This window comes from Petromyzon marinus, chromosome 49 (assembly GCF_048934315.1).
Source record: "Petromyzon marinus isolate PM22_M1 ecotype Great Lakes invasive population chromosome 49, UKy_Petmar_22M1.pri1.0, whole genome shotgun sequence".
Lineage (NCBI taxonomy): Eukaryota > Metazoa > Chordata > Hyperoartia > Petromyzontiformes > Petromyzontidae > Petromyzon > Petromyzon marinus.
In genome coordinates, this window is record NC_133715.1 from 3355957 (window position 1) to 3377620 (window position 21664).

General features: G+C 48.7%; 1 protein-coding gene across 2 annotated transcripts in view; it reads right to left on the reverse strand.

Moving 5' to 3' along the window:
• LOC116952912 (thiosulfate sulfurtransferase/rhodanese-like domain-containing protein 3) overlaps window positions 1-20765 on the reverse strand; it is a 33546-nt gene extending 12781 nt beyond the window's left edge. The window contains exons 1-2 of one of the 2 annotated variants that reach the window (XM_076074583.1): window positions 20657-20764; window positions 20221-20558 (exon numbers count right to left, since the gene is read on the reverse strand). In XM_076074583.1, the coding sequence (XP_075930698.1) occupies window positions 20221-20326 (106 nt within the window). In that variant the 5' untranslated portion in view covers window positions 20327-20558; window positions 20657-20764. Of the gene's footprint in view, window positions 1-20220 lie in introns of both variants that reach the window. The other variant, XM_032972613.2, reaches the window with a different exon arrangement.
• Window positions 20766-21664: the final 899 nt, after the last annotated feature.

The window sequence follows — 21664 nt, forward strand, 5'->3', positions numbered from 1 at the left end:
GGATAAAGAAGACCAAGCGCCTTGACAAAGGAATTAGCATATAATTTAGCATTGAAATGGCTCATTGAAATAGCTAAGTTAAACAAATGCTGCTTGGATGAACAGATCTGACCTCCGTACAGGCAAGAGAGGGGGGTAAGGTGACTTAGAGGATTATACGCTTGGCTAGAGGGGCTTACAGGCCAGGCAGTATGAGACAGGGCAGGGATTGCGACCAGAAATTTAATTTCAAAGAGTGTGGACTAGTTGCTGCTGGTGGAGTAATGGGTCCAAGCAGTGACATCGAGGCACGTTGCTCTCCTTTTGAAATGGATCGCTCTCTAACCCCTCATCCATCTCTCTCATCTCTTTCTCATCTGTGGCGAGATGCGAATTCCCTCGCCTGGTCGACAAGAGGTTGTGGGGTTTTAACCCGACCCTGACGCCTGTTGTATATTTGGAGTTTGCGTGTCTCTCTCTCTCCCCGTGGTCGTGTGGATTTTTTTCACGCGTTTGGAGTATTTGGGTGTAAGAAATGTCCACGTGATAAGCCACTTCGTTGAGCTATCATTTGTGAGCAGGTCTGTTCTGAAAATATCTACATAGCTTAGTTGGCTTTACTTGGTAAAATAAAAAAAATAGTTTAGGTAAGTTAGTTAAGCTGCTCACGCCAGATTCTCGTCAAAACGGGTAGAAAGTTATTTCTGGGATATCACTGCAAACAATAAAAACGTTGGGACCCTCATGCTGTTAAAGGCTATTTTGAGTCTTTATAGAGCCAAGAGGGGGCCAATTGTGCCGTTCGCACCAGGTTCTTTGTCACGTGACGAGCCCCCCGCCCCGTCCGGCAGACAAAGAAACCCCCCACGCCAAACTGCCCAATCACAGACGCGCATCTCCACGCGCGCGTGCACGAGACCGATTAGGTCGGTGCGGCGTTCATGGTGCCGCTAACGCTGATTGGTGCCCCTGGCGGGGGATCTCTCTGCTCAAGTCGTGGTGCGGGAAATCGTTTTTTGTTTTTGTTTAATTTCACGCGCCAAAGTTGTCTCTACGGTGTCATGAAGATCGACGTTGTAGACCACCGCCCTTGCGTGGGCAAACAGAGTAAGGAATTCCAACAGCCTGTCAAACAACGGCCGAGCCAGGATTTTCAGGTAGGGGTGGCAACCCCTCCAGCAATGAAAAATGATAGAGGAGTTGTTAGTAAGTAAGGGTTATTCTTAGTTTTTTTCGGTAAAGTCACGTTGAAGGGAAACAACAAAATAATAAAATATATATAAAACAATAAAAAATTATCACGACGTTTCGACCATAACTCAAACGGTCGTCTTCAGGTGTGTTGGTTCGCATACATTTATTTTTAAACGGCGCATTTATTTATTTATAAAAACGTTAGCGCCACGCGCAACGATTTGGCAGTTTATGTAGGACTAGTCCATCTATATTCTGAAAAGAGGAGGGGGGAGACGAATTTTTGTATAATGTATGCTGTCTGAAAGCCACTGTAAGCGTGAACAATCAATTAAGACCTGAAATGGTTTATCAAATCTTTCCAATGATTGCTAAGATATAATCCATCTTCTCGGTTGAAATTGTCTCTGTGCTTGTATATGTGGATAGCCTCATGAACGAATCTCTCATGGAAGCCAGATGGCTTACAAAGAACCTCTGTCTTGGAAAAGTCAATGGCATGTGAGCCTACTGAATTCGAACAATGATCTGCCACGGCCGAGGTGTTGGTCCTACCGTGTTTAAGGTCTGCTTTGTGTTCACGAATGCGGTCCGAGACATGGCGTTTGGTTTCTCCAATGTAACTACTACAACAGAGGCAACTTAGTTTGTAGACACCAGGGTATTGTATGTCCGGAATCACATCTTTTACAGACGGAACCAGATCACGGATTTTATGTCATGTGTTGAAACGGACCTGGATCTTGTGTTTATTCAAGATTTTGGAGATCTTTTTTGTGATCCCCGCAATGTAGGGTAAAGTGATGGTTTTGAAAGGCTCCTCAAGAGGGTTCTTCTTCATGGTTTGAGTGATAGCTTTGCGGATTGTATAGTCGGAGTAACCATTAGCCCTAAGAGCTTGGTGTACGTGCTTGAGACAATTTCAACCGAGAAGATGGATTCTATCTTAGCAATCATTGAAAAGATTTGATAAACCATTTCAGGTCTTAATTGATTGTTCACGCTTACAGTGGCTTTCAGACAGCATACATTATAAAAAAATTCATCTCCCCCCTCCTCTTTTCAGAATATAGATGGACTAGTCCTAAATAAACTGCCAAATCGTTGCGCGTGGCGCTAACGTTTTTATAAATAAATAAATGCGCCGTTTAAAAATAAATGTATGCAAACCAACACACCTGAAGACGACCGTTTGAGTTATGGTCGAAACGTCGTGAGAATTTTTTATTGTTTTATATATATTTTATTATTTTGTTGTTTCCCTTCAACGTGACTTTACCGAAAAAACTAAGAATATGAATTACTGCAGTCACGAAAGCTTTAAATCAAAATTTAAGTAAGGGTTGTTAGTAAGGAGTTGTTAGTCAGTAAGGAGTTGTTAGTAAGGAGTTGTTAGTAAGTAAGGACTTGTTAGTAAGTAAGGAGTTGTTAGTAAGTAAGGACTTGTTAGTAAGGACTTGTTAGTAAGGAGTTGTTAGTAAGGACTTGTTAGTAAGGAGTTGTTAGTCAGTAAGGAGGTGTTAGCAAGTAAGGAGTTGTAAGTAAGGAGTTGTTAGTAAGGAGTTGTTAGTAAGTAAGGAGTTGTTAGTGAGTAAGGAGTTGTTAGTAAAGACTTGTTAATAAGTAAGGAGTTATTAGTAAGCAAGGAGTGGTTAGTAAGGAGTTGTTAGTAAGTAAGGAGTTGTTAGTAAGTAAGGACTTGTTAGTTAGTAAGGAGTTGTTAGTGAGTAAGGACTTGTCCCTTGCTGTTAATGAGACGCGTGTGCGGCGATGACGCAGCCATCAATCGAGGGTCGAATTCGAACCGCGTTGTGTGATCGAAATTGCGCTCACTGAAGGTGTTGATGCCTTCAGGGAAGTCGTGGACTCTGTATACACAACTGCGCACAATTCTGAGTCACTTATAACTGATTTGCCGTTACTTATTGCCAATTATGGACTCAGACTATTGTCCTATCATCTCATAGAGTCCCTGGCACGTAATAATACGCTACACAGTGGCAGTGGGGGGTTGCAAATGTCGATTTATTACTAATAAACCCCAATGATCCGATCGAAATGAGGGATTTCGATCGGATCATTGGGGGGGGCAAGTGCCATTCCGCCAGTGCTGTCAAATATTTAAACATGACCGGGCAAGCCGATTCACACCAGGGTGTATCTCCTTGTTGCCTTTTGTGTATCATATATGACTATTTATTTGAGTATTTTACCAGATAAGGCCCACTGAGCTACAGTATATAGCTCTTTTTCAGAAGTGACTTGGCTGGCTATCACAAAATGATAGCTCAACGAAGCGGCTTATCGTGTGGAAATGTATAGCAGCCAAATGCCGTGAACGCTTGACGTTGATTCTGAATGTGGAGGGGGGGGGGGGGGGGAAACCGGAGCATCCGGGAGAAAAATCCACGCGACCACGGGGAGAGAGACACACCGCAAAATCCAAATATACAGCAAGCGTCAGGGCTACTGCATCCAACGACGTGGCAGATCATGTGGCGTCAGGGTCGTTTTGTGATGATGATGATATATCATCATCATATAACTCAGCCATGATCAATCCGTTGCTGGATGAAGGCCACCCCAAAGCCGCCCCTCGCCTTCTACGACCTCTGCGAGATAACAAACCCATCCCGCACCTGAACCGACTTCATCGCTCCGTCTCTCAACTGGACGTTTTCTCGGAGGGCATTTACGATCCCTGGGCTGCCACTCCGTTGTTCTGGACCATCGTCCCTTCGAGCCGTGACGCGTCCTGCCCAAGCCGCCCCCCCCTCCACTCGCTTTCCTTACACCGTCTGGGATGGCTCTCAATGTGCAATACTTTACCAATACCCCACCGTTCGCCACTCAAGTGACGGTGACGTCGCCACGGTGCCTGTGCCAGGCTAGGTGCACTTTGAGGCCACGTGAAGTTTCAGAAGGCTCGCTGCTGGCAGGAGGTCACGGAACAGGCCTAGGTGCCATGGGTTGGCTGACTTGAGATGACCGGCAGATGCACCACCAGCTGTATCCCCCTACCGTGCCAACTCGCTGCATTTTAGTCGCCCGGCGCTCTGCTCGTTGTTGTGAGCGGTCGCTCATCTGCCCCCCGTTGTTGCTGGACGGCCACTGCCTCCAACTGCCCAGTAGCATCCTTCACGAGCCTCCTCTCAATGTGCACGTATTTATATACATACATTCATATATATATACACACATACTCATTAATATAGCATGTGTAAGTATTACAGTCACAATACAATTTGTTATAATTTTTCTACCTACGTGACTCTACCGAAAGAACCAAAGAGTATGGATTCCTGCAGTCACGAAAGCTTCAAATCAAGTTTAGTCTAAGTATTGATTTTACAAGGGGAGTGCACATTCTGTTTGGAAAGGTATATCGCAGTGTTCTTCACTATTTTTTAGAGGGGGGGTGGGGGTGGCACATTCGCCGATAAGACATCATCAGTGTGTGAGGTCCGCCACACCGTTTGAAACCATTGGAAGTTTGACAGCAGCACGATGATGATGATGATGACGAGGGGTGTTTTCACTCTTTGTGTATTGTCGGTGGCCGCACATCAGGGGCTGCACTAAAGGCCACCAGGGGCTGACGGTGTCCCGCGGGGCCTTGCAATGAAGACCACCGGTATATCGGATTTGCCTCTGACTTTATGGGAAGTCTGGCCATGTAATTGCAAAAGAGCAATAAGAGAACGGGCAGCAACACACGAGGGCATCACGCCCACCGAGCCGAGTTTGTTTCTCCCAGTTTAAAATTCACACACGGCACATGGCACACCAACGCGAGCGCGACCATTCACTAAAACGTCGAAACCAAAAGCACCTCGCCTCCGGCTCAAGCGCCGATCCCCCTTCTGGGATCGCACGGTCACCATCCTAAAATCTCACCCAGACGCGGAAGGACGCTGCTGTGTGAACAGAGTGAAACAACACGGACGTTCCAGAGTAAACGGCGCATTCGGACCCAAACATCGCGCCTCCTGGCTTTTGGCATCCCTCGAAGACACTGGTGGAGCCGTCAGCCGTGTCAGAACATCAACAGGCAGCTTGCGTACGTCTCCTTCACGAATGGAAAATTTAAAACACGCCGCAATGGCGTGATTGTGGCCATGCAACCCAAACTATGGACCGTATAATAAACCAATTTAGTGTGCACTATCAATGGAGGAGGAAGAGCAAAACAACACAAATTCTCTCCTGAAGCCCTCTCGTCGTGCCTAGCAGACCTCAACATTGGCATCGAGCTGTTGGGAGATATTGCCATACGCATGAATAGAACCACACCAAGAGCTGAACTTGAAAATGAAAAGTGACATAGCTTACCTGCTGTGACACATTTATTAGAAACATGGGCAATGCTTAAGACAATGGAACAATTGACAAAAGTGTGCAAGGAAGCGTGGAGAGATGCACGCTGGGAAAATGACATTGCAGAGCCAGAGGAACACATGGATTGGAGAATACGCATAGATTATCCATAATAGAGGGTTTTTTTTAGTCAGATCGCGTAATATACGTGTGTCGTTAAACCCGACACCACCCGACACAGCCAATTAGTAAGCTTTGTCACGTAAACAAAACGTGCCCATTCGTTACTAGTTCAGCACACCGGTTGTGTATTGGAGAGTAAACCCACTACAACATTGACAATTCGAGTACTGTGACGTTTAATTGAGAAACACGTGTTCAGAGCATTTGGCTGCTGTAATTTCCCACGTGATAAGCCACTTCGTTGATAGCCAGGTCGCTTCCGAAAGAGAGCTCAAAAGCTCAGTGGGCCTTACCTGTTAAAATTAAAAAATATATTATTTTAATTTTAGTTTTAGCCCTGGTGAATAACTGACGAGCTGAGGATACCAGAGGGATATCTGGGTTCATTTTTTTTTAGCTAAGCGAGAATGTTTTACAGAATAAGAAACAAAAACATATCGAAGAAATGATTTATTCGCTTTGTTCAAGAGGATCCAGCATTGGGGATGTTTTGGCTCAATTCCCTTCAGTATGTGGGAGGAATCTAGGGAGTACCTACCCAGAGAATACTCAAGTACCTGCACAAACCATGGCACCAGCATATGCAGTTATTCTTGGTGGTGGTGGTGGTGGTGATGATGATGATGCACTCATGGGAAATTAAAATCCTTCGGTCAGTGTGCGGTGACTGTGATCACTGCCCAGAACCGAATCACGGAACACAAAACGACTCAACGGCCGACTCACACACACACACTAAGAAGGAGGAGGAGGAGGTGTTGGCGTCATCACGGAGATGGTTCACCACTCCGCTCCTCCGCACGCAATCAGCTGGCTCGTGAACCACCACAATGTGCCAAATCATCGTTGTTTCTCGACATCAGTGGTGCCCAATTGACGTCTCCCGAGCCGCGTGCGCGCTCTTTAATCCACCGCACGCGGCTCTATCGAAGGGGCATAACGTAGACAAAGATCCCCCGTATAGCCTTAACGGACTGTTCGGGCAAGTGGTGTAAGCAAGCACCTATGAAGGCCAGAACGGTGCACGAGGGGGTGGGTGGCCAAGACCACGCCCGACCGCCTTTGTTTCCCTAATGGCGATGTTTACACATCGGGTACTCATTTGAGGCTGAGTCGACCTAGGGGAGGCCCAGGAACGGTTAAAATAATCGCCACCGGTGTTGGCCGTGAGTGGGAATCGAACTCGTGTTACCGGGTTCGTAGGGCAGCGCGCTAACCCGCTACACCACCACTCACCCACCATAACGTAGAACTTACGATCACAGTAGCAAAGGATTATTAATGTCTCCCGTGCTGTGCCGAAAACTGTCAATATTACTAATTGGCTATGTCGGGTGGTGGCGGGGTTAACGACACATATTTACGCGATCCAACCCAAAAAACCTCTCTTGTGGATAACTGTCAATATATATACTTTATGCAAAAAACACTTGGCTCTTTGCAAAACTCGCAGCTACTCTTTGCCTCTTGGTCTGTTACGGGTTAGCCACCCCTTCCTTGACGTCAACATCAGCAGCCTCGCGGACAAGGGCGAGAGGGGTACAGAAATCATAAAAAATAAATCGTGAGGTGTCCTGCCCAAGCCCAGATTAAAGTTTCTTCACGGCAATGGGAATGTGGCGGGGAGAGAGGATTTGCCACCTTCTTCACGGACAAAGCCGGGACCTATTTCTCAGTTCGCACGAGGTCTATTTTCACCACTGTGCATTGTGCGTTACATTAAACTGTAATAGAGTTCGACACGGCACCACCGGTGCCAGATCTCGGTTACAAATCACTTATTGCCAACCACACACACACAGATGCCAGCTCCCGTACTGCCCAGGCCAAATACAAACAGTCTGGATTCAATCCACCAAAACCTGGGTCAAACCCGGGACATATAAAAAAACCCTAAAATGAGTAACACATTTGACATGGGGGACCATGCATTTAGGCAGCGGTGAATGTGTGGCAGTAATCCTCTGAGCATATACCACGCCATCCTATATGACCTTACCTCCCTGGCCTCTCTATGTGCTGTAAAGAAGGATCTTTGCCCGAGACGTAGCCTGTTTTATCGTTTTCTTTCTAAGGGCCGCATTTTTATTGACAAATGGCCTGAGAAGAGAAGGGGCACCCGTTATGTAAGATTCATTCTTTGGCGATGCTGCGGCTGCATTGGCAGCGGTGCACAGAGCACGGCGAACAACAACAAACAAGAACAACAAACAACCCCAACACATTTGTCACCAACTCCGTGGCGAGATGTTCACGACCTCGCATGGTGTGCAGGAGGTCGTGGGTTCGATCCCAAACATGACCCCTGCTGCTGTATATTCGCAGTTCGCGTGTCTCTTTCTCTCCACGTGGTCGCGTGGATTTTTCTCCGCGTCCTCCGACTTTTTGCCTCCAAATTGATAATCAACATCACGCGTTTTAGAGTCTTTGGCTGCTGTACATCTCCACGTGATGAGCCACTTCGTTGAGCTATCGTTTGTGGCCAGGTCCCTTCCGAAACAGAACCACGTAGCTCAGTGGGCTGTTTTTGGTAAGATAAAATAAAGATAGGCGACGTTTCGGGCATGGCCCTTCATCATAGCACACAGATCAGGAAGGATCATTGCCTGAAACATCACCTGGTTATATAATTATTTTATATCCAGGTTTTTTTGGGGGTGAGATCGCTTAATTACAAATGTGTCGTTCAACCCCGACACAGCCAGTTAGTAAGAGTTGTCTATCCCTCTATTTAAGGAACGACACAAGAAGATTTATCCACACACCTGATGATGCTCGTTGTAATTACTGGCGAAACGTCGTACTCAGATTGTAAATGTTGTGGATTTGCTCTCCAACCGGTGTGCTGTACTATCTGTTTACTTGTTCCGTTTACGTGACAAACCTTACTAGTTGGCTGTGTCGGGTGGTGGCGGGTTTTAACGACGCACTTTTATTTACACCATCTAACCCAAAAGACCCTGCATTATGGATATTGATCGCAAAAGCCTACGTGTTAAACGGTATTTAATATATATTTACATATTCTTTTTTTTAAGGCCACATCGTGTTATTGACGAACGCGTGGAGTCAATGTTTGTGTTATCTGTGCTCGTGTACCGCTGCCAACGCAGCATCCATCACCGGATAAGTTGCGCAACTATCGAATGTAGTCTACATGCGTTGCACTTAATTCATTAAGCGAGCACCCTCCCCGTCTCGTTTCCGCTCCTCCCTCAAGACCCCCACCTCTCCCTCCCTGGCCCATCCTTCATCCCTCCATCCCTAGGTACCCACCCTAATTCCCGTACCCACTCACCTCCTTCCCCATTCCCCATCCCAATTCACCGCATCACTTTTAGTGGCTACCCTCATTGTGCCACTCGTAACCCTTATATATAAATACACTAGCTTAACTACCCGGCTTCGCCCGGGACTTGGATTCACCACGCCCGGCCGCCTTTGTCTCCACAATGGCGATGTTCACACACCACACCAGTTACGCGTTTGAGGCTGAGGCTGAGTCGACCTAGAGGAGGCCCAGGACCGGTTAAAATAATCGTCGCTAACCACTACGCTACAATACGTTACACTTCCACATGCGCGGGTCATGACAGATTTGACGTCACAGCTTACTTGCCGTGCAAAAAGTATATACATTATTGAGTTCCCTCCCCCAAAAGTGTCTTTTTATAATTTTTGCATGGTGTACAGTCTGGAATGTACCCACATGGCAAATTTCCAGTTTGTTGCATGTCGGGAAGTAGGCTAAACATTTGGAACAGACACACACAATCACAACTTTTCCTTTGATATACATGTAGATATAAGATTCACGTAAAAAATAAATACTGCGTTCATTAAGTGCCCGGGCTTGACCCTTTGCAACAGAGTGGCCCTGCTGTTTCACGCTGCGCCGCCGATTGGGTTTAACTTCACATCTTGCTGAAAGGGATGCAACCGGGCGATTACATAACGACAAAGCGGAGACATTGAACTGGCACATCGTGCCGCAGACAGCAGGCGATTCCCTGTTTAGAGCTCTTGCCTTGAACTTTGCATCTTCCCCGACCTCTCTCCCCATGTATAGTTGCGAAGAGAACGCAAGATTCCTCCTCCCCCCATCACCCCAGGCATGCTGCCAATCTCAGTGCTCACAAGGTGTTGTGGTTTTACAGGGGGGGGGAGGGGGGGGAGCATTGTGGGGGGTTTTGTTCTGGCTGGGGATTGGACCAACGGTGATGTTGCGCACAGAGGGTGGAATAGAAAGTTAATGAATAACCGAGTGGTTTAAGATGAGATAATTTTTGGGGAGCTATCCAAGCTATTGGGGTAAATCAAAATCGTCAAAGCCATGATCTCCGAGGCGGTGCTCGTCTCCTGTTTACAATCCTGAGCCGGTGGTGGAAATTCCACATTCCTATGACGGGGCGAGCATCTCCGGAGGGCAGCCACCAGTGACGTAACGAACGTCTTCAGCTCAGAGGGGTGCGGCAGTCAGTCAGGTGAGGCCCTTCACGCTGTTGCTGAAGACAAATCTCACGGTGGTTGTCAGGAGGGCGTGGAGGAGGAACTAAATATAACAAGAATAGATATTTTTAAAAAATTTGTAATAATAACAACTCAATATATCAAGAGCCACGCTGCAGTGCTTAAAGAGCCACCGCATGCGGCTACAGAGCCGACCTCTGCTCCAGTACGAATAGATTCTGATGCTGAGCGTCATCATCAGCAGCAGCAGCAGCAGCAGCCATGGCAGTCAATGCCATGCTGGATGTAGGCCTCACACGAGTCGCCCACGAACTCCCAACGCTCCTGTGATGTAACGATCCACTCTGTTGGGGAGAGCCCAACTCAAGGGGTGGGGGGGGGGGTGTCAAGGCGCGGGGGGGGGGGGGGGAGCCAAGGCACCCCTTGCCTGCCCCCCCCACGTTCGTAACGCTACGAACAGCCACCGCTGACTTCCCCCCACGGAGTGATTTGGCAGTCTCCTGCCCATTGTCATTGACCCCAGAAGGGCGGTGAGCTGAGTCAACCGGCCCATCACTGTAACGCACGACCAATGCACAAGCAATGCCCCTGCACAATATATACCATTCGATGATGTAATCCGCTTGGTGCACTTATTGTATTATCCGCATTATAACACCCCCCCCCCCTCCCGCCTCCTCCATGTATTCTCTTGCAAATTGTAGAGTTTGATCTAATAACGCGGTATGCGTGTGTTTGTTGTCGTGCATGTGTGGACGGGGGGCGAGGGGCTGGTAACCCCTCCACCTTCAATTAATTACCACTAAACCATGAAAAAAATATCTAGCTAAGCTTGTGCCGGAGGCCCCGGGGGGACAGGCGTCTATGACGTCTCCTGGCCAAACCCCAATTGGCGGAGCCAGGAGATTGAATCCTTACCCTCGGGTTCCTCCAGAAACAGCAAAAAGCCACTGCGGGTGGCCACGTAGAATGTTCCAATGCTCAATGCGGAGGAGATGCTGCCACTCCTCTGTTGGGAGCTTGACCGGTACCGCCTGGATTTCTGCGGTACTCAGGAGGTCCCGTGGACCGGCTCTGGCTCTTGCCACCATGAGGGGTGGACAGTCCTCTACTCGGGACAGGAGACTGCCAAATAACAGGGAGTGGCTCTTCCTCTGAACAAAAGACTGAAGGGGGTGTGGGAGCGTGGCGGTGAGGTGTGGAAAGCTGTCAGTCCAAGGCTACTTTGGTTCTCGCCTTCCCATCAACCGGAGGCGTGGAGTGGTGGTCGTGGTTACTTATGCCCCCACCGAAGATGAACATCAGTGGAGACATGAGTCTGATGCCTTCTATGACCTCCTGTCACAGGTGCTAGCTAAAATGGCCCCTCGGGATAGAGTCGTCTTGTTGGGTAACTTTAATGCCCGAGTTGGTCATGCTGGTGGCACCTAGTCTGGAGTGATTGGAAGGCATGGGCCAAATCAGCTCAATGACAACGGTAGGAGGCTGCTAGACTTTTGTGCAGCTCATGGGCTTGTATTAACAAACTCGCTGTTCTGGCATCGGCGCATCCACACTACATCATGAATGCACGCCAGGTCCAAGCAAGAACATCTGCTGGCCTATATAGTGATGGAACAGCGGATGCAGGCCCATGTCCTTGACACCACGACCTACTGTGCAGCTGATCTGCCCACCGACCATCGACTTGTCATCATAGGGCCCATTGCATCTCCGACCAGCACCACCTATCCAGTGAACTGGAGCACGTACGCCAAGCTCTCAAGATTAATGAATATTCGGACCGCACAATCCACAAAGCTGTATCCCCAACCATGGGTAAAGAACCATCTGAGGAGCCATTCAAAACCATCACTTTACCCTACATTGCGGGGATCACAAAAAATATCTCCAAAATCTTGAATAAACACAAGATCCAGGTCCGATTCAACACATTACATAAAATCCGTGATCTAGTTCCGTCTGTAAAATATGTGATTCCGGACATACAGTACCCTGGCATCTACAAACTAAGTTGCCTCTGTGGTAGTAGTTACATTGGAGAAACCAAACGACATGTCTCAGACCGCATTCGTGAACACAAAGCAGACCTAAAACACGGTAGGACCAACACCTCGGCCGTGGCAGATCACTGTTATAATTCAGTAGGCTCACATGACATTGACTTCTCCAAGACAGAGGTTCTTTGCAAACCATCTGGCTACCATGAGAGATTCGTTCATGAGGCTATCCACATATACAAACACAGAGACAGTTTCAACCTAGAAGATTGATTCTGGCTTAGCAATCATTGGAAGGATTTGATCAACCATTTCGGGTCTTAATTGATTGTTCACGCTTACAGTGGCTTTCAGACCGCATCCATTATTTTCGTCTCCCCCCTCCTCTTTCCCGAACATATATGGACTCGTTCATCTGAATAACTGCCAAATCGCTCTCCGTGGTGCTAACGTTAAAATAACGGCCACTTTTTCAAATTTTCTTGCTGTGGTTTTCACACCTGATGATGATTGCTTGTGTTGCAGTCGAAACGTCGTGAGAATTGTATTGTTTTATATTTTAATTATTTTATTGTTTCCCTTCTACGTGACTTTACCGAAAGAACCAAGAATATGAATAGGTGTTAAGATGTTCACAGCTGTCAACCCAGCTGTCAACAACTGGTTGTTGATGTTTCCATCCTACCTGCCATTGTCAGCGGTTTTTTCCGACTCTCTGAATTACATTACCAAGTTAAATGTATTTACTTTAACGGCCTAAATGTCTAACAAAGCCAACGTTGCCCCCTTTCCCTCGATGTGGCGGTGGCTCTCGTTTTTGTATCAGACTATAACTGGCTGTGATGTTGTGTTTGTGTCTCTCTGTGTGTCTCTGTGTGTGTGTCCCTCGGTTTGTCTCTCTCTCTGTCTCCCTGTATGCCTCTCTCTCTTTGTCTCTTTGTGTGAATGTGTGCCTCTCTGTGTCACTTTGTGTGTGTGTCTCTCTCTGTGTGGGTGTGTCTTTCTGTGTGTGTCTCTCTCTCTCTCTGGGTGTGTCTCTCTGTGTGCGTCTCTGTGTGTGTCTCAGTGTGTGTCTCTGGGTCATGTAGCCCGCATGCCCACCCACCGCATGCCTAAACATCTTTTGTTCGGCCGGATCGAGGGGGCTAAACGGGTGCTGCACGGGCTAGAGAAGAGATGGAGTGATGTGGTACAGGAGGACGTGGAGCTGAGTTGACTTGCCGATGACTGGTACCAGCGGTGTCAAGATCGGCCTCTGTGGAGGAGGCTCGTGAAGGACGCTGCTACTGGGCAGTTGGAGGCAGTCGCCCTCCAACAACAACGGAGGGCGGAGGAGCGACGCTCACAACAACGAGCGGAGCGCCGGGTGGCTAAAGCACAGCAGGTTGGCACAGTAGGGGGCACAGGTGGTGCATCAGCCAGTCATCTCAGTCAGTCGACCCGTGGCACCTGGGTCTGCCCCGTGACCTGCCAGCGGGTGTTCGACACTTCACGTGGCCTCAAGGTGCACATGGCCTGGCACAAGCGTCGTGGTGACGTCACCGCCACTTAGTAGCGAATGGCGGTTGTTGTTGTTGTGTCTATGTTGTGTGTCTCTCTCTGTGTCTCTGTGTGTCTCTCTCTGTGTGTCTATGTTGTGTGTCTCTCTGTGTGTGTCTATGTTGTGTGTCTCTCTCTGTGTGTCTATGTTGTGTGTCTCTCTCTGTGTCTGTGTGTGTCTCTCTGTGTGTGTCTCTGTGTGTGTCTCTCTCTGTGTCTCTCTCTGTGTCTCTCTCTGTGTCTCTCTCTGTGTGTCTCTCTCTCTGTGTCTCTCTCTCTGTGTCTCTCTCTCTCTCTCTGTGTGTCTCTGTGTGTGTCTCTCTGTGTGTGTCTGTTGTGTGTCTCTCTCTGTGTATCTATGTTGTGTCTCTCTCTGTGTGTCTCTGTGTTGTCTCTCTCTCTGTGTGTGTCTCTCTCTCTGCGTGTCTCTGTGTGTGTCTCTCTCTGTGTGTCTCTGTGTGTGTCTCTCTGTGTGTGTCTGTGTGTCTCTCTCTGTGTCTATGTTGTGTGTCTTTCTGTGTGTCTGTGTGTGTCTCTCTCTGCTTGTGTGTCTATGTTGTGTGTCTCTCTGTGTGTCTATGTGTGTGTGTCTCTCTGTGTGTCTCTGTGTGTGTCTCTCTCTGTTGTCTCTCTCTCTGTGTGTCTCTCTCTCTCTCTGTGTCTCTGTGTTATCTCTCTCTGCTTATGTGTCTGTGTGTCTCTGTGTGTGTCTCTCTGTGTGTCTATGTTGTGTGTCTCTCTCTGTGTGTCTCTGTGTGTCTATCTCTGTGTGTCTATCTCTGTGTGTCTATGTTGTGTGTCTCTCTCTGTGTGTCTCTGTGTGTGTCTCTGTCTGTGTCTCTCTCTGTGTGTCTCTGTGTGTGTCTCTCTCTGTGTGTCTCTGTGTGTGTCTATGTTGTGTGTCTCTCTGTATGTATCTATGTTGTCTCTCTCTGTGTCTGTGTGTGTGTCTCTCTGTGTGTGTGTCTCTCTGTGTGTCTATGTTGTCTCTCTCTGTGTGTCTCTGTGTGTCTCTCTCTGTGTGTCTATGTTGTGTGTCTCTCTCTGTGTCTATGTTGTGTCTCTCTCTGTGTGTCTCTCTCTGTGTCTCTGTGTGTGTCTATGTTGTGTGTCTCTCTCTCTGTTGTCCCTCTCTCTGTGTCTATGTTGTGTGTCTCTCTGTGTGTATCTGTGTTGTCTCTCTGTGTGTGTCTCTCTGTCTGTCTCTCTGTGTGTCTCTCTCTGTGTGTCTCGCCCTGTGTATCTGCGTTGTCTCTCTCTGTGTGTCTCTGTGTTGTCTCTCTCTGCTTGTGTGTCTGTGTTGTCTCTCTCTGTGTGTCTGTGTGTGTGTCTCTATCTGTGTGTCTATGTGTGTGTCTCTCTGTGTGTCTATGTTGTGTGTCTCTCTCTGTGTGTCTATGTTGTGTGTCTCTCTCTGTGTGTCTCTGTGTGTGTCTATGTTGTGTGTCTCTCTCTGCGTGTCTATGTTGTGTGTCTCTCTCTGTGTGTCTATGTTGTGTGCCTCTCTCTGTGTGTCTCTCTCTGTGTGTCTCTGTGTGTGTCTCTCTCTGCATGTCTCTGTGTGTGTCTCTCTGTGTGTGTCTCTGTGTGTGTCTCTCTGTCTGTGTCTGTGTGTCTCTCTCTCTCTGTGTCTATGTTGTGTGTCTCTCTGCGTGTCTCTGTGTGTGTCTCTCTCTTTGTGTCTATGTGTGTGTCTCTCTCTGCTTGTGTGTCTATGTTGTGTGTCTCTCTGTGTGTCTATGTGTGTGTGTCTCTCTCTGTGTCTCTGTGTGTGTCTCTCTCTGTTGTCTCTCTCTGTGTGTCTCTCTCTGTGTGTCTCTGTGTGTGTCTCTCTCTGTGTGTCTGTCTGTGTGTCTCTGTGTGTCTCTCTCTGTGTGTCTTTGTGTTATCTCTCTCTGCTTATGTGTCTGTCTGTGTGTCTATGTTGTGTGTCCCTCTCTGTGTGTCTCTCTCTCTGTGTGTGTCTATTGTGTGTCTCTCTCTGTGTGTCTCTGTGTGTCTCTCTCTCTGTGTGTCTGTGTGTCTCTCTGTGTGTCTATGTGTGTGTCTCTCTCTGTGTGTCTCTGTGCGTGTCTCTCTCTGTGTGTCTCTGTGTTGTCTCTCTCTGTGTGTCTCTGTGTGTGTCTGTGTTGTCTCTCTCTGTGTGTCTATGTGTGAGTCTCTGTGTTGTCTCTCTCTGTGTCTCTCTCTGTGTGTCTCTGTGTTGTCTCTCTCTGTGTGTCTATGTGTGTGTCTCTCTCTGTGTGTCTCTGTGTTATCTCTCTCTGCTTATGTGTCTGTCTGTGTGTCTATGTTGTGTGTCTCTCTGTGTGTCTCTGTCTCTCTGAGTCTGTGTGACTATGTTGTGTGTCTCTCTGTGTGTCTTTGTGTCTCTCTCTCTGTGTCTCTGTGTGTCTATGTTGTGTGTCTCTCTCTGTGTGTCTCTGTGTTGTCTCTCTCTGCTTGTCTGTCTGTGTGTCTCCGTGTCTGTGTTTTGCCTCTCTCTCAAATTTAACAATCTTAGGAAGAACGTAATCAACCAGGTAGGGTGTTGACTGTTGTGTTAGTCGACTCTCTGTGTTGTATTGCATTATATTTCTAAGTTTACTAGGTTTGTTTTATACCTGATGACGGTTGCTTGTGTTGCAATCGAAACGTCGTATTCTATTATTTAATTTATTTTCTTTCTACGTGACTTTACCGAAAGAACCAAAGAGTAATTTCTGCAGTCACGAAAGCTGCAAATCAAGTTAGAGATTCCTCCTGCAGGCTAAATGAATATTTCTGATTCTGTATAGTTGTTTGTGGATTATTTTCATGGTTGTTGTTGTTGTTGCTGCTGTCACCATGTTTCGGTAACCAGGGTAACCAGGGTAACTAGGGTAACCTCGGTAACCAGGATCCCCATCGCGAAAATTAGCATTTATTGCCCGACGGATTTTTTACCCGATTCAAAATAAAATCTTAAAAGCCAAACCTGTTTTGTTTACTTCCATCGTGTGTTGTTGTATTGTTATTGTTGACACCACGTGACCAGCCCCTACTAGACATGTGTGGGAAAAAAAAGAGAGCTTTAAAGCTCATCGCATTCCTCCAATAGAAACAAATATTCTGACATGAAGAAAGGCCATGGACTATCACCAGTTTTCTCTTGTTTATATTTTTTTTGAGACGAGTACTCTTTTGAAGGTTATCGTGAATTAACGCGAATGCGCGGCTTGGTGTAAAGAGTGAGCACATCCGTCTCACGAGGTTGTCAACTTGAGGCCGGGTCAACGTAACCTGGGGCCGGGCCCGTCCAGGTCCCGCTGGCGATTCAAGGCGGCCGGCTTCCCCCGCTGGGTCGTGGACACGAGGTCTTGGAGCCAACGCTTCGCACAGAGGGGCGCTCGAGCGAACGCACACACCGAGGCCGAGTCGACCTAGGGGAGGCCCACGACACTGTTATCTGGTCTCGGTCACGAGCGGGAATTGAACTCGGGTGGCCGGGTTCAGTGAGCTTATCACGACACCACCGCTCCCCACGGGACACAAAGATCCCCCCGTGTAGCCTTAACAGGTCGTTGGGGGCAAGTGCTGTTAGCGAGCACCTATGAAGGCCGGGCACGGCACACGAGGGGGTGGGTGGCCAACACCGCGCCCGGCCGCCTTTGTCTCCCCAGTGGTGATGTTTACACACCACGCCAGGTACTGATTTGAGGCTGAATCAACCTAGAGGAGACCCAGGACCGGTTTAGATAATCGTCACTGGTGTTGACAGTGAGCAGGAATCGAATTCTGGTGGCCGGGTTCGTAGCGCAGCACGCTAACCGCTGCACCACCGCTCCCTACACACCACACACACCCAGACCCCTTGCAGGCCACGGTGTGGATCTCTATAATATTGTGAATCTCCCTCCCCGTGGGCGTTCGAGGAGGTGGCATAACCCTGGATCTGCCATGGGACGGCGGTATAGCCTGTGCCGTACGGGATCGAGTGTTGCGCCCTCGCACGCGTGGGTTTTCTCTGGCTGTTTCTGGTTTCCTCCCATACATAAACACTCATTACTTGGCTGAGCTCATCTTAATATATCGAGAGAGATATATAGAGGACCGCAGAGCTTGGGAAATTGTTGGCGCCAGCTCACCGCCTGGCTGCTGCGGTCCCACTTGCCTTGTGGTTCATCCTCGCCGCCTGCGAGTTAATTTCTCTCATTCTGTCTGTCCTGGAGAGTGAGCAAATACTGTCCGCGTTGCAATTTAGCAATTATTATTATGTGCAAGTTCCATTAGCGAGCACGTGTTAAGGTCGACCACGTGGACACGCAAGGTAATGCTTGTTTTTCTCACTGACAACTCCCAGCTCCCGAGTACTGTAGAGTAACCTATTGTTTATAGACTACATCTAGAGCTAATTTACCGCCGAGTCTACCTAGAGGGGGCACACGTCGGGTTTAGATGTTGTTCATGCCTGGGAATCGAACTCGGGTTCTCAAGTCCGATCGGTAGCACCAGTGGAGAGAATTGACTGTGGTATCACAAAGACAAAGACCCCCCGTATAGCCTTAACAGACCGTTGGGGCAAGTGCTCATTTGAGTCTGCGTCGACCTAGGGGAGGCCCAGGACCGGTTCAGATAATCGTCACTCACAAAGACAAAGACACACACACTACTGTGATGTACGCAGTGCGTAATGCATTAATGCATGCATGTATGTGTGTATGTTGAACGTCTTTCGCACCGTACGTAGCCAACCGTGCTAATCGGTGGTGCGGGGGAAGGACAACAAACTAAACAACAAATAGCAATTCCAAAGAAATGAGTTTACAATCTCGACGATGATTTCAAAGCGCATAGCTCCAGCGGCATCCTAATATCGGAAGGAAGAGCGTTCCAGACGGCCGCAGAATCGCATGTGAAAGCGCGCGCCGATGCGGTGAACGCCGTCTTCATACAAAGCACGAAGATGACCCCTGTAACAGACTATCGGGGCAAGGGCTGTCTGCGGCACACGAGAGGTGTGGGTGGCCAAGCACCACGCCCGGCCACCCTAATGTGGATCTCTATTTCTCTATTTCGCGCACCAGGTATTACCAGGTGACCGGTTTAGATATTTGTCACGAGCGGGTGGTGACTATGAGCGGGAATCGAACTCGGATCGTCGGTGTCATAATCGCCGCGTCAGCGTTCCCCACACACGAACACAATCACGTAAACAGCAATACAAAGACAAAGATCCCCCATATAGCCTTAACAGACTGTAGGGGCAAGTGCTGTTAGCGAGCACCTATGAAGGCCGGAACGGTACACGAGGGGGTGGGTGGCCAGCACCACGCCCGACCGCCTTTGTCTCCCTAGTGGCAATGTTTACACACCGCACCAGGTACTCATTTGAGGCTGAGTCGACCTAGGGGAGGCCCGGGACCGGTTCAGATAATCGTCACTGGTGTTGGCCGTGAGCGGAAATCGAACCCGGGTCGCCAGGTTCATAGCGCAGCGCGCTAACCGCTACACTATCGCTCCCCACATACACACACACACGCGCACCCAAAGGCGTACACACAAACACACACTCATATGCATACACCCACACGCACACAAAGACATGCACCCACACATACATGCACACATGCATGAATGCACGGACGCACACGCGCAATCACACAGTCAACCGCACACACATGCACACGCCCATGCACACGGCACGCACGTGCATAGACCCACACGTGCATAGACCCACACGTGCATAGACCCACACGTGCATGCACCCACACACACACAGACATACGTACACACATAAACACACACGCACATACACGCACACATAAACAAACACGCACACTCACGGGTACACGTGAATGTACACTCACGTGTGTACACACACACACACGTGTGTACACACACACACACACGTGTAAACACACACACACACGTGTACACACACACACACGTGTACACACACACACGTGTACACACACACACACGTGTACACACACACGTGTACACACACACACGTGTACACACACACACGTGTACACACACACCCACGTGTACACACACCCACGTGTACACACACACACCCACGTGTACACGTGTACACACACACTCACGTGTACACACACACTCACGTGTACACACACACACGTGTACACACACCCACGTGTACACACACACACCCACGTGTACACGTGTACACACACACTCACGTGTACACACACACTCACGTGTACACACACACTCACGTGTACACACACACACGTGTACACACACGTGTACACACACACACGTGTACACACACACACACACGTGTAAACACACACACGTGTACACACACACACGTGTACACACACACACGTGTACACACACACTAACACGTGTACACACACACACACGTGTACACACACACACGTGTACACACACACACGTGTACACACACACACGTGTACACACACACACGTGTACACACACACTAACACGTGTACACACACACACACACGTGTACACACACACTAACACGTGTACACACACACGTGTACACACACACACTCACGTGTACACACACACACACACGTGTACACACCGGCTCGCTGTTGCCCGGCACCCGGCACCGCCCGCACTGCGCCCCGCAGCAGTCCCCAGCGCGCCGCTTGCTGCAGGGCTCGGCCCAGCTGCACAGTCGTGGCCATCTCTCTCTCTCTGTCTATCTGTGTCTATCTGTCTCTCTGTGTCTATCTGTCTCTCTGTGTCTATCTGTGTCTCTCTCTACCTCTCTCTGTCTCTCTACCTCTCTCTGTCTCTCTCTACCTCTCTCTCTGTCTGTCTCTCTCTCTCTGTCTGTCTGTCTATCTGTGTCTATCTGTCTCTCTGTGTCTATCTGTCTCTCTGTGTCTCTGTCTATCTGTGTCTCTCTCTACCTCTCTCTGTCTCTCTACCTCTCTCTGTCTCTCTCTCTCTCTCTGTCTCTCTCTGTCTCTCTCTGTCTATCTGTGTCTATCTGTGTCTACCTCTCTCTCTACCTCTCTACCTCCTCGTCCTCCTCCTGCTTATATAGATGGCCCTTCTCGCCCGGACAAAGCAGCAGTAGGGGAAGGAGCGCGCGCGTCCCTCCCTCCCCTCTCCTCCTCCTCCCCGCCCTCTTCTCCCTCTCCTCCTCCTCTCCCTCTCCTCCTCCTCTCCCTCTCCTCCTCCCCTCCCTCTCCTCCTCCTCTCCCTCTCCTCCTCCTCTTCTCTCCCTCCTCCCCGCCCTCTTCTCTCCTCCTCCTCCTCTTCTCCCCCCTCCTCTTCTCTGTTGACAGCGCCGGGTGACGTCAGCTCGCGAGTGTCAAAGCGAGGGGAGAGCTCCCATAGGTTGGGGATGGCATCGCGTGCGTGTTGTGATTATTTAGATGTAAAACTAAATAAATAAATATCGACATCAGCGTTTCTGGTGACTGCGAGCGGGAGTCGAACTCGGGGTTTGCGCGCGGTTCAGTGGCGCAGTGCGCTAACCGCTGCGCCACCGCTCCCCGCGCGCGTACATCCAAGACCGCTTGTGTTGCGATCGAAACGTCGTGGGTTTTTTGATTTTATTGTTTTAAAATTATTATTTTGTTATTTATTATATTTTTTATTGTATTTTTTTAAATTAAGTGTATTATATTTATTTAAACAAAAATTATTTATTTCGTTTTCTATTTACGCGACTTTACCGAAAGGACCTGGAATACGTAAACATCAAACACGCACGTGCGTGTGCATGCGCGCAGACACAAACACACACACAGCCGTTCGCCACGACGTGACGGTGACGTTACCACGCCGCCTGTGCCAGGCTAGGTGCACTTTGAGGCCACGTTGAAACAGCGCTGTCAACCCATACGGTTTACCCGTATTCTGGTACAGGGAAATTGAGTTTTCAGGTCCATACGGCGTACAGCCAGTTTCAATACGGGCAGAAAAAAAGAATCCGATTTTTTTTTATTTAAAGCTTTCGTGACTGCAGGGATTCATATTCTTGGTTCTTTCGGTAAAGTCACCACGGAGAT